Source organism: Oikopleura dioica, chromosome 2 (assembly GCF_907165135.1).
Source record: "Oikopleura dioica chromosome 2, OKI2018_I68_1.0, whole genome shotgun sequence".
NCBI lineage: Eukaryota > Metazoa > Chordata > Appendicularia > Copelata > Oikopleuridae > Oikopleura > Oikopleura dioica.
In genome coordinates, this window is record NC_137292.1 from 10,467,578 (window position 1) to 10,479,771 (window position 12,194).

The 12,194-nt window shown below is 41.5% G+C and overlaps 3 protein-coding genes across 3 annotated transcripts; all 3 read right to left on the minus strand.

Annotated features, from left to right (window-relative positions):
* Positions 1-6,594: 6,594 nt before the first annotated feature.
* Positions 6,595-9,976, minus strand: LOC145698206 (kinesin-associated protein 3-like). Its single transcript, XM_081775409.1, has 11 exons — positions 9,880-9,976; positions 9,312-9,767; positions 9,161-9,171; positions 8,525-9,072; positions 8,144-8,480; positions 7,864-8,071; positions 7,564-7,730; positions 7,286-7,401; positions 7,180-7,245; positions 6,815-7,015; positions 6,595-6,769 (listed from the first exon to the last, which is right to left on the minus strand). The coding sequence occupies exons 1-11, from the start codon at positions 9,974-9,976 to the stop codon at positions 6,709-6,711; spliced, it is 2,268 nt and encodes a 755-aa protein (XP_081631535.1). The 3' UTR covers positions 6,595-6,708.
* Positions 9,977-10,065: 89 nt separating this feature from the next.
* Positions 10,066-11,032, minus strand: LOC145698583 (uncharacterized). The gene is made up of 3 exons (XM_081775791.1): positions 10,626-11,032; positions 10,440-10,585; positions 10,066-10,242 (listed from the first exon to the last, which is right to left on the minus strand). Exons 1-3 carry the CDS (start codon positions 11,030-11,032, stop codon positions 10,091-10,093), a joined length of 705 nt encoding a protein of 234 aa, XP_081631917.1. The 3' UTR covers positions 10,066-10,090.
* Positions 11,033-11,045: 13 nt separating this feature from the next.
* On the minus strand, positions 11,046-12,158 carry LOC145698579 (uncharacterized). Its single transcript, XM_081775788.1, has 3 exons — positions 12,009-12,158; positions 11,525-11,934; positions 11,046-11,478 (listed from the first exon to the last, which is right to left on the minus strand). Exons 1-3 carry the CDS (start codon positions 12,144-12,146, stop codon positions 11,046-11,048), a joined length of 981 nt encoding a protein of 326 aa, XP_081631914.1. The 5' UTR covers positions 12,147-12,158.
* Between the last annotated feature and the right edge of the window lie 36 nt (positions 12,159-12,194).

Genomic DNA, 12,194 nt, shown 5'->3' on the forward strand with positions numbered 1-12,194 from the left:
TGAGAAAGAATTCGACAATACGATTTTCTTCGAAATTGACTACAGTGGAGAGTACACCTGTCAAGGAGGAGTAAAGACGACCCAAAACGTAAGTAAAAAGCTCGAAAAAATCTTGTGCTAATATGTTTTCAGGCAGAAATGGGAACCAAAATCGAGCTTGTTGTTCATATCGTTGTTGCTTGGGGATTCAAGATGACAGAGTCGGGTGAAAGAGAGCGAGTAAGACTAGACTCGGGACTTCTCATGGAGAAAAACAAGGAAAGAAAATTCGTCAAATCGCCCGCTGTTATCAAGACCCATCTGCTGAAGGTTTTGAATCACATTAAAGCAACTCAGCTGATGACCATCAACGAAGATACAGTTGGCGTGCTTCTCAGCGACAACGCTGTTGAGTACAAGTCCAGATTCAGCCTAGCAGACATCGCTGATACCGACAACTGGGGCATACAAATGATGAAAGCGTTCAAAATCACCCGACATGGGAAGTCGTTTGTGGACGGTGCGGGATCGACTCTCAAACAGAAAATGCGAAAGATTGAAACAGAAGGGACTTACATTCCTTCGATTGGTTTGGAAAAGCTGATTGAAATGCTGAATGCGTCGCCATCAACTACCGAAAAAGGGACGTCTTTTCACTTTTCTATCCCTGGAATGACCCCGAAGTCCGGAATAATGTGGAATCATGAAACAGCATTTACAAAACTGATGTCGATGCCTTCAAAGAAGAAAGACGGCTCAGCCATACGACGCGGCAATCAACAAATTCGAATGGTTAAATACGTCCGAATCCCGATTACAAAACGGCATTTTGAGGACGAAGAAATCAAGTTTCTTGTTGCAACAAATATCTGCCCAAATCTGTGCCAAGTGTGTTTCTCTGCCACTCCCGAGTTCTGTGCAAGCGTTCAAAATTACGCTCTCTCTGTGAAACGAAGTCAGTTTTTCTTCAATTGAAAGAATAAAATCACAAAGATCAAATATGAAGCTAAAGTTTTCTCAGTTTTGAAAATTTTAAAGTTTTGAAAGTTTTTCACTTTGAAAAATTTTCAGTTTTGAAATTTTTTCAGTTTTAAAAATTTTTCAGTTTTGAAAGTTTTTCAGTTTTGAAAGTTTTTCAGTTTTGAAAGTTTTTCAGTTTTGAAAGTTTTTCAGTTTTGAAAAATTTTCAGTTTTGAAAGTTTTTCAGCCTTGAAAGTTTCTCAGTTTTGAAAGTTTTTCAGTTATGAAAAATTTTAATTCTTGAAATTTTTTCAATTTTGAATTTTTTTCAGTATTGAAAGTTTTTCATTTAAAAAAAAAATTCTTGAAAAAAATTCTTGAAAAAAATTTTTTTTTGAAAAATTTTCATCAGCAATGGTCAACCGGGCGGTTAACCACCCGGTTGGTTTTTCTTTCGGTCAAAAATGAATGCAGCATCGAAAAATAAGTCGATTGGTATGTATATTTGCATATATACTGTACCTTGAGAAATGAACCGCGGTTTACCACGCGGTTAACCGGGTGGTTGGCCGCGGTTAAGGGGTCCGCCAAAAGCTTGAGTCCTGAGGATTCCAATGACGTCAAAATCTCCCGAAAAATAAGTTCCCTGGGGCTATTTAGGGGAGTTTGTAATTTTTCAATCGGGCCTATGAGTCATAATTTATGCCCCTAGGCAAAAAAATATTTTTCTAGCACAACTTTTACGCTCTTTCAGATGAGCACATAAAAAGGGGGGTCATTTTTTTGCCCGAAAATTTCTTATTGAAATTCGTCTTAGCCTGCCTCACCCGCGGGCGCTAGAAATATATGACGAATGCTTTCACGATGCGAATGGAATGTGTCTGATGGGAGTAGCAAGAACCATCTTATCCCCAAAGGTGAGAAAATTCAACGTCTATGAAACTTGCGAATGGTATATTTTTTATTTCGTGACGTATAATTATCAACGTCAGACTACGATGTAAGTTATTAATAGCCTGTCTGGGTTTATAAAATCACACTCAGTGGCTTATTGTAATAAGCAGACATGGGGTAACGAGGCCTATAAATATGGATACAAATTGATAGGTGTACAAGCGACGCTTGTTCAAAACGTCATAAAATATGGCTTCTGAAAAATTGTCAGAAGAGTTTATTGCTCAAAGAATATTGCCATTAAGAAATGGAAGATCTGCTCTGAACATGAGTTATCATATTTCTCCGGGAATAAGCTAGAAAAATATTTAAAACAAATTAAGACCGACTTTGACGCACGAGCAATCCAATTCCAGGGGCAGTAAGATAAATATTTTATTGTAACTGCTCATCGTTTGCGTCTTTTCTTTGCGATCGTATTTTTGGAGCAGCTAGCTGGGATCTGGAGTGATGATTTGCGTCAATGCACAGCATGAACCTTAAATCGATCTCAACAAGAGTAGAGTGGTTCAACGACGAATGTTCTTTGGGAACTAAAGGTCGTATTCGATTGATCGTTTTTGCTCGATTTCCGAACGAAAGAGCAGGGTGGGGAAAGGTCTACGGCACGGCACGGCACGGCACTGCGGCACGGACACGGCACGGCACGTGCCGTGCCGTGCCGCTCCATTCAGTGAATTTCAGTTTGGACACGGCACGGTGCCGCGGCACTGGGGTTAAGGTGAGGCGCAGCCCCGTTCCTTGATTTTTAAATTTAGGGGGCTTGACGGCCCTTCGGGCCGTTTCAGCCCCGTTCCTTGATTTTTAAATTTAAGGGGCTTGACGGCCCTTCGGGCCGTTTCAGCCCCGTTCCTTGATTTTTAAATTTAAGGGGCTTGACGGCCCTTCGGGCCGTTTCAGCCCCGTTCCTTGATTTTTAAATTTAAGGGGCTTGACGGCCCTTCGGGCCGTTTCAGCCCCGTTCCTTGATTTTTAAATTTAAGGGGCTTGACGGCCCTTCGGGCCGTTTCAGCCCCGTTCCTTGATTTTTAAATTTAAGGGCTTGACGGCCCTTCGGGCCGTTTCAGCCCCGTTCCTTGATTTTTAAATTTAAGGGCTTGACGGCCCTTCGGGCCGTTTCAGCCCCGTTCCTTGATTTTTAAATTTAAGGGGCTTGACGGCCCTTCGGGCCGTTTCAGCCCCGTTCCTTGATTTTTAAATTTAAGGGGCTTGACGGCCCTTCGGGCCGTTTCAGCCCCGTTCCTTGATTTTTAAATTTAAGGGGCTTGACGGCCCTTCGGGCCGTTTCAGCCCCGTTCCTTGATTTTTAAATTTAAGGGGCTTGACGGCCCTTCGGGCCGTTTCAGCCCCGTTCCTTGATTTTTAAATTTAAGGGGCTTGACGGCCCTTCGGGCCGTTTCAGCCCCGTTCCTTGATTTTTAAATTTAAGGGGCTTGACGGCCCTTCGGGCCGTTTCAGCCCCGTTCCTTGATTTTTAAATTTAAGGGGCTTGACGGCCCTTCGGGCCGTTTCAGCCCCGTTCCTTGATTTTTAAATTTAAGGGGCTTGACGGCCCTTCGGGCCGTTTCAGCCCCGTTCCTTGATTTTTAAATTTAAGGGGCTTGACGGCCCTTCGGGCCGTTTCAGCCCCGTTCCTTGATTTTTAAATTTAAGGGGCTTGACGGCCCTTCGGGCCGTTTCAGCCCCGTTCCTTGATTTTTAAATTTAAGGGGCTTGACGGCCCTTCGGGCCGTTTCAGCCCCGTTCCTTGATTTTTAAATTTAAGGGGCTTGACGGCCCTTCGGGCCGTTTCAGCCCCGTTCCTTGATTTTTAAATTTAAGGGGCTTGACGGCCCTTCGGGCCGTTTCAGCCCCGTTCCTTGATTTTTAAATTTAAGGGCTTGACGGCCCTTCGGGCCGTTTCAGCCCCGTTCCTTGATTTTTAAATTTAAGGGGCTTGACGGCCCTTCGGGCCGTTTCAGCCCCGTTCCTTGATTTTTAAATTTAAGGGGCTTGACGGCCCTTCGGGCCGTTTCAGCCCCGTTCCTTGATTTTTAAATTTAAGGGGCTTGACGGCCCTTCGGGCCGTTTCAGCCCCGTTCCTTGATTTTTAAATTTAAGGGTGTCCCCAACGATCGAGGCCGAGACTGTCTAACTCGGTGACTCAAATTTTTCTTGTTATTTAGGAAATTCTGATTCCGAACCTTTTTTCAGATCTTCAATATCTTATCTATTTCTCGAGATATGACTTTTTCTATGAGCGCGATAATGCATTAGCCTTCGATAGAAATGCACTGTGAAAATGGCTATTTTGAAATTCTCAATTAAGTATGGCAAATTATATATCTTCTGAAAGCTTGAAAGATTTCCTTTCTGCTGATACCATTTTCAAAAAGATCCGATGAATTTTACTTATTGTAAGAGCGCGCCAAAACTCGAAAACACCTGCTCTTTGGCGCCGGAAAAGGGGATTAACCTACTTATCGGTGCACAATCTGAGCTCATGGGAGCCTTGTTGAAGGATCGAACTATGTTCAGACTGAAATTCGGAAAAATAATCAAGCGAGAAGAGCCTTAAAATTTGGTGTAAACTTTGTTTAAATCATCATTTTATATATTGTATATTTATATATGCATTTGATATAATTATAAAAAATCTGTCAAGATTAAAGCAGAGAGAAGTGTTTAAGCAACATTATTCTTTTCGAAATTTGAGATTTGAACGAGTAGATTTCGAGAAAAACGATCTCAAAGTTCCCCGAGATTACAGAAATCGAACTTCTTTGAAGCGGCGGTAGGGGATTAACGGATCAAAATCTACAAAATCGGTCTCGATTAATGCAGAAAGAAGCGTCCATATAATAATATTCAAATAGATTTTTCATGAAGAAACTATCCGATTAGTAGAATTATTAACTCAAAGTTGATCCTGTTTCAAAAAAATCGTTGGGGACACCCTTAAGGGGCTTGACAATGGCAGGGAACTCTTAGGTGATCAATTTCAGTTACTTCCCAAACCCCACCCACCCCCATTAACTGTTAAAATACAATTTATCCAGGTTTTAATTCAAATTATGGTATTTATTCAGATTTCAAAAAAAAAAAATTTAAAATTTTTCGAAAATAATTTTTCACGAAATTTCTCGGTCGATACCTACGTTGCAGACTAATTTATTAAATAAAATTATATTTATTTAGTTTTGAGTGTTTTTTACGAGAAAAAAAGGAAAAAACTGTGCCGTGCCGTGCTGTGCCGTGTCCCGCCACGCGTTCTTAATTTTTTTGCCGTGCCGTGCCGTCCCGCGGCACAGGAATTTTTGGTGTGCCGTGCCGTGCCGGTGCCGTTGAATTTTCTTAAGACATTCCCCACCGTGCGAAAGAGATGAGTAGGATGTGACCTTGATAACTGCCCTTGAAACTTGAAGTTCAAACCCGCCAGCAGATCTCATTCATTGAATTCCAGTGACTCGATAACTTCTTTGCCTATTCATCAAGAATAAGCGCGCTCAGCCCACTCTTCTACGAGTTTCTACGGATCAAGCCTGATCATCAAGGCGTTGCTATAGCGGAAACGCATGAACTTTTTCGATCAAGCACACAAATATTTGAACTCAATTTGTGAACTTCAGTATCGAGCGATATCTTTTTCAAGGCTGAATATATTAAACTGAAGGTCGTTCTTTAGAGTTGATAGATGTTTCCTCTTATTGTAGAAACGACGTTGATTTAAACATCCGGTTACGAGTTTGCATAGGCGCTATTTGTCTAAAACTGAAACGTCACTGGTGACGTTGGATGTTACGATTTTAATTTACTAGAGGGCTAAATCGTGGCAGTGATTTACACCCGGCTTATAAATTGCTCTCCGAATAGGACCATAAAACCTCATCGATTGCAACACAGACTTTTGAGAGCTCTGACAATCACCAAATTTTACTGTGGCTTATTAGATTAATTAGCGTGTGCCGGGGAAGCGATTAATCAAAGTGATTATAAACCAGTAGGTGCCTTGGATAAAAGGAAAAGCCAGCGTCGCGACAAGTGATTGTTATTGCCACAAGAAAAACTGGTCTTCTCGTGTCAAATCCCTTTATGATTGTGCTTGAGCCAGTTGGAAGATTCTGCACAGGTTATCCGACTGTTTAATCCTTCCTGCTCTCCTGGCTTTTTTTTTACCTTTTGGTAAAAATTCTGTAGAATTCTTGCTAGCACGATATTTTACATTGACGTAAATGAGAATTTATAATCATCAAATGATACAAATTGGAGAAGAATTCGCAGAACATGGAATTTTCCAGAACGACTTTTCGCTCTGAGACCGGAACATATGCTGTAAAGATTTTTTCAACGAAGTTTCGTCGACATCAACTTCTGACAGAGGATACAAGATTTAATTCGGGATGAAGGATTCTTCCTTTTTCATTCCAGAAAACCCAGATAAACAATTTTGGAGATACTAATATAGTCCTCGTGATGAAAGAATTATTGACGTTCGCGACGAAATCCTTGAGTTCAAGAGCGACGTGTGCGTCGACGTCCTCATAAATCATGAAGAATCCAATGAGATTTTCCTCTAACGCACGACCGCAGTCCTCTGTTTGCCCTGGGAATTGATTTACCGTCTGTTCTCTTGAAAACTTTCAGACCCGAATCTACTAGAGTGGTTTTGCGCAATAAAGGATTCATCTGGGCCCTCAAAAGGAAAAGTACTCCAGGTGAAAGTTTTTTAATTCGATTTTATCCTTTATTTGAGCTCTAAAAAACAAGACAACATTTATGAAAGTAGAAAAATAGAAAATTTAGTTTCGAGAAAAGGCTTCGTCGGTGAATTTGATTTTATCGGTAGTCGTGGGCCATCATTCCGTCATTGTACCATCCTGGATCTGCAGAGTTTTCCCTAATTGGCAAGAACGTAAGCGAAGAACTCGAAAGAAGAGCTTACCATCTCGACTGGGGTCTAAAATCAGGATAAAAGTCCGGGGGCATTTGCTGATCTTCATCGTCCATGAAATACTCATCGTTGTCGTAAAGAAGCAGATCTGCCGGATGTCCATATTCTTCTTCTTCGTACGCTAGAGCTCCTTCTTGTGGCCCCTCAATCATTTCCAGCCATTGCGAATTATGCCACCGGAATTTTTCGAGTCTGACAGAGGGTTCCATAGGAATTACGTTTTGGTTACAGTCTCTTTTTATAAAAGGAATAAATTTATCGCCAGACCTCATAAAATTCATTCCTACAAATTTGATGCTCTGAAGGAGCAAAATCATGAAAACAATTGTTAAAATTTCAAGTCTGAAACCCGTTCCCTGACTTTTTCGCTCCATCCTTTGTCGAATTCTGAAATGATATCAAGCGTTGAGTCGCAGACAGCCCTAAAAACCTTCAATTCCATACAAATGAGAAGATACTAACCGAACTTGCGCGTTCGAATCATGCATAAGATCGACAAGATATGCGGGCGCTGTCGTTGCCAGAAATTGGTCCCGGGTGACTTGATGAAAGGCAAGTTGGTAGAAGACATAGACGATCTGAAAGAGCGTTGATGGCGGTTAAAATATATTGAAAGAGAAGTTCTGTCGTCATCATCTGCGACAATTTTTAGCTTTCCGTCTCTAGCGCATAAATGCGCTATCCAAAATGATGCAATCAAATTTCCGAAAAATAAAGTCGGCGACCTGTTCTCTCTTTACCTGGCAGACCATTTCGTCGTCTTCCTGTTTGGCTTTCAACAAATCTATCAGAATCTGTACAAAGTTTTCTTTTCCTAAGAGCTTGGCGCATTGATCGTCCATTGCGGCGGTGCCAGTCAAAAGAACTGCTTCAAGTACAATATCGTCCGGAAGAGTAGTGTTCGTATCTAAAGAAGTATTATTGGAGAGACTTCCGAAGAGGGTCGGATTAGAATGGAAACCTCTTCACAAATAGCCATTATCAAATTTACTCTAAAAGGGGTGTGAGAAAAGAGCATGTGAGCCAACAAACGGTCTTACCCAGAGCATTTTTAAGCCATGTAACGAGATCGTATTCTTGAAGTACCAGGTTGTAATCGATATTAGGCAGATTCAAGTTAGCAAGTGTTCCGATACATTCAATGGCAAAAGACTCGTCTGTTGATTGACAGTTGGACGCAATATTTCCAATATACGGCAGCATGGCTTCTTTGCAGCCCGTCTCATGAATAGACAGATTTCGGATAGCCTGAAGAAACAGTTTTAGACCTGAATAAACCGGGCAAATCTGCGAACTTATTGTCTGGGATTGTTGTCTTACTTTCAAAATTAATGCGTCTTTGGTTTTGAGCCCGCGTTTAATCAAGGACTTCAGCGTTTTTCCTTTGTTGTGTTTGAGTAATAATTCAGCATTCGCCGGCGACAGTGCACAATTGATCAGCAAAGCTGACAGCTCCAGTGGAACCTCTCCGCGATCGTTTAGAACCTGGGTCACTAAGAGAGGAAACGCATCAGTGTATGAAAGTTGATTTCTTGGCTTTTCGTCCTTGGAGATTTGGTATAAAAGACATCTTGCGACTTGTCTTTGCGGAGTTGTTTCTATTGCGGAAGCTAGTTTTGCTATCGGTGGTATTAGATGAGAGGCAGCAATCTGCGCCCTAAAGACTTTTAATTCCCTCCCTCTTAATTATTGCTTACAAACCTTATCACCTTATCAAACGATAGATTCATCAATAGTCTGAGTGTTAGGTTAAGCGTGTCATTCGCTTTCGGATCACTGACAATCGGCAAAACGGCTCCCGCTACTTTTTGTTTCTTCATTTCGTCCTTGTTTTCCTTGAAAACGCTCATTCTTTGTAGCATCGAAAGAGCCAAGATCAAGACTGGCTCGGCTTGCCGGGTGATGATCACTTCCACAAGCGTTTTGATGATGCCCTTTATCCGCATTTTGAATTGGACATCTGGGTTTTCTGATAAATTCAAGAGCAAGTACAGCCCAATCCGTAGTAATCCATCTTGCTTTCTTATTAAAGTTCGGTATCTTTTTTGTAGCTTCCTGAAGTCATCGGCGTCGCGGGACTTCTTCGTTGTGTCAAGTTCGGATTTCCATTTTTTCGCTCGTTTGAGTTCTTCTTCTATAATTGTCATACAAAGAGCCCCGATTTTGAAATGAGCAACGACTTGATGAAATTGACTGAAGTTGGAGAAGCAAAAGAAAATGTAGAGAATGTCTGAATTCGGAATGAGCGGCTTTTTGGGTGACATATATGACAAGAGACCGGATTACGGTTGGGATTTTGAAGTCGAGACTGCGATCAAAGAATTAAAACACTTTCACCTCTGTAGTCTCTATAAATAATCGAAGCGGTAATCTGAAGAGAATCGCATCAAATTAAAAATCTGTGACAGTAAAACCTCTGAGAAAACCTACACTAAAGCACCGTTTAGGTTCGTTTTAACGCAAACTAACTGTCATCCCGAATCTGAGCTAAGTTGCATTGATTTATTCCAATCTTCTCTTAGAACTCGCGCCAAAGCGGTCAAGACCGTTTCTTTCGTCAACACTTCTTCGAGAAATTCAGGATTTCTTGTAAGTTGCAGAATCAGCTTGGCTCCGCGCTCTTTATCTTCTATCTCTTCGTACAGTAAATCGATGTAATTGTCAAGATCGTAAATATTCGCTTCTTCTGCATCAGGAGATTCAGATAAGGACTTCGTATTGCTCGGACTATTTGATGATGTAACTGGCCTTGTTTGAAGGTAATACAGCAGCTGTTCGATTTCAGGAAGTCTGGTAGGGCTAACAAGAGGACATTTGGTAACGATATCCTCTGCCAATTGTCGCACATCGGTGTCCTTGGCAAGGCCTTCCAAGCGAATCACCTTGGTGCACTGACGAGGCTCAGTGGGAAACTCACGCCCGTTTGACGACAAGAGGATATTTACTTAGGATCGAGGTTCAGTGAGAGAAATAGCTTGATAAAGTGCATAAATTCTTTGATGGGGATTTATCGGATACGGATATTGTTCACTAAGCACGAAATAAATTTTAAGAACCACTCCCTTCGTCGTAGTCTATCACAAGAGCGGTCTGAGTTGGATGGACGTCCAAAGAGGCGTTTATTACCTCCTTTCTGATTATTCTTTCATCCATTCTGAATTTGTTTTTCTTCAAAACGCTGGTCAAAGTTTGACCGTCAAACATAAAAACAATGAACGGTAAACCACAGAATTGTTTCTTTTTTGAATTTTATTTTGGAATGTGAGATCAGCCAGTCTCAGCATGAGGACTTTCAAATTCCATCGAAAAAGTATCGACCATTTCGGTGCTGCCATCTCCTTCGAGCCTTTCACTCCACTTTTCAAGACTCAATGCAAGCGGATTGAACTCATCAAACTCTTTGTTTGTTCGCTGGAAAACTAAACATATAATTTAATCGACGTTTGTACGTTTTCCAAATGATCATCAATCGAAACAAAAGGTCTTATCCCAAAAACGTGCGAAAACACTGGATTGAAATCATGGAAGACAAAAGTCAGCGCCAATACACAGAGAGCTGTGTAAATACTGTAAGTCAGGGATTTACGGTAATTGACGCAATTGATTGATGGCTTACCTTTTCTTTGACTATCCAAGAAAGGAACATAACGCCGGTTTGTAAGCGTTGCGGCGTATCGTTTGTTCAATTCGTCCTGAAGATTCGGCGAGACGACATCGTCTGCTTCTCTTTCGATTTCGTCGAGTAACTCAACAAGAAGAGCACTAGAATGGATTATCAAAGTATTTTACTAAGAAAGGAGACCTTGTCGCAATATTCAGTCGTGGCAATGTCTTATTTTTGCGACTAGAGAGTGCCCCCAAATATCTGTATATCTCAGGAATATCCACTTCAGCTTGCTTTGGAACACCAGCAATTTCTCTCTCCTCTCGAGCGAGTTTAACCTCTCGATTTCGTCCATCCTCGAATTCCACCTCTTCTGCCTTGTCAGAAAAGAAACTCTCGAACGCATCATGATGCTTTTCTACTATCGCCTTCATTTCTGCATCGTGGCCAAATATGCTCTTGAATAGTTCGTTCCACAAGAACGAAGCCGAGTGCTTTTCTGGGTCCGTTATTTTTTCATTCTCTTTTATCTGCATCAAAGTTGAACTAACTGCTGCTTTGATTTGTCTGCCGGATTTGGTTGTGAGCTGTCGCTGGATCTTCATTGTTTGGCGCTCGCTAAGACCATATATTCCTTGTCGCGGTTTTTCCGTGAAACAAGATAAATTTCACTCGGAGGAGAAATAAATAAAAAAAAACCTTTCCTATATGATCTGCCTTTGCTCTCATGGAGTCCAGAATATCAGTTAAAGTAGACAATTCCGCCTCTGTCCAGCTTGTTTCACCTAATTCAGGGTTTCCAAGAGTCTCGCTGAAATTCATGTTCGCTTGCTCTGAATCTGTTCCAAAAGTGGCCAATGGGCCAAGCTCTCTGTCAACGAGTATTCTCTTGGGAACGATGTAGCGATTCTGTATCGCCGGTCGTTTTCGGACAACTCTATTTTTACGCTGCGTGGGGCGCTGTATTGATTTGCCGAGGCCAGATGGGCCAGGTGCTTCCTCGTCGGTTGATGGAATTTCAGCATCGATCTCGGAATCACTTTCGCTCGAGCTTGAAAACAAGAGATTTTTTTTTCAAATACTACTGCTCAAAATACCTCGAGATTCCCGGAAGATTGGCACGAGAGTCTTCACGCTTATTTCCCTTAGAATCAGTCTTTCTTTCATCCCATTCTCCCTCAGATTCTGACGAAAATTCTGATTCTTCATCGGAAGTGAGCCCCGTGGCATCCTTGTAAACAACGTTCGAGATTTTCTGTGCTTCATCTTTCTTTCCTGCTTCTTTTCCGGTTTGTGTTTTGCCTCTTTGCGGCGCTTTCTTTTTTGGACTGTTCTTAGCTACTGTAACAGTTCTTAGCTTTTTGTCGGGAACTTTGGGAGATTTCTTGGCTGGAACTTTAGGTTTGGTTTTTGCTGGAACTCGAAGGGATTTTTTAGCTGTTTTTATTTTTCTTGCTTTTGTTGGCCGCTTTGAGTTCGAATTCGAAGCTGGTTTGTTCGTTACTTTCTAAAAATACTTGTAATCTGAGAAACTCTTATTTTCTATCTCTTTCAACTAAACTCTTTAGATCTACGACGAACCTTCTTTGTCTGGACATTCTTCGTCTTTTCTACTTCCTTCTCCTGCTTGACTATCGTACAACTCCTTCTACTTCTACCAGAGTCCATATACTGCGCCCTCAACTCAAGCAGGTCCTTATCAATCACTTCCTTTGCCATTCTTCAAAGAACACAAAATGAACATCATGCTTTACAAAAATAAATGTA

Excerpts from the sequence above, each read along its gene's own strand:
- LOC145698579 (XM_081775788.1), bottom strand. The coding sequence starts at position 12,146 with ATGGCAAAGGAAGTGATTGATAAGGACCTGCTTGAGTTGAGGGCGCAG. Across the intron at positions 11,935-12,008 it reads AGAATGTCCAGACAAAGAAG|AAAGTAACGAACAAACCAGC; the intron begins GTTCGTCGTAGA and ends AAGTATTTTTAG. Across the intron at positions 11,479-11,524 it reads AATCTTCCGGGAATCTCGAG|CTCGAGCGAAAGTGATTCCG; the intron begins GTATTTTGAGCA and ends CTTGTTTTCAAG.
- LOC145698583 (XM_081775791.1), bottom strand. The coding sequence starts at position 11,032 with ATGAAGATCCAGCGACAGCTCACAACCAAATCCGGCAGACAAATCAAA. Across the intron at positions 10,586-10,625 it reads CGACTGAATATTGCGACAAG|TGCTCTTCTTGTTGAGTTAC; the intron begins GTCTCCTTTCTT and ends AATCCATTCTAG. Across the intron at positions 10,243-10,439 it reads CTTGGATAGTCAAAGAAAAG|TTTTCCAGCGAACAAACAAA; the intron begins GTAAGCCATCAA and ends TTATATGTTTAG.
- LOC145698206 (XM_081775409.1), bottom strand. The coding sequence starts at position 9,976 with ATGGATGAAAGAATAATCAGAAAGGAGGTAATAAACGCCTCTTTGGAC. Across the intron at positions 7,246-7,285 it reads GATTCGAACGCGCAAGTTCG|GGCTGTCTGCGACTCAACGC; the intron begins GTTAGTATCTTC and ends GAAGGTTTTTAG. Across the intron at positions 7,016-7,179 it reads GGATGGAGCGAAAAAGTCAG|ACTCGAAAAATTCCGGTGGC; the intron begins GGAACGGGTTTC and ends ACCCTCTGTCAG.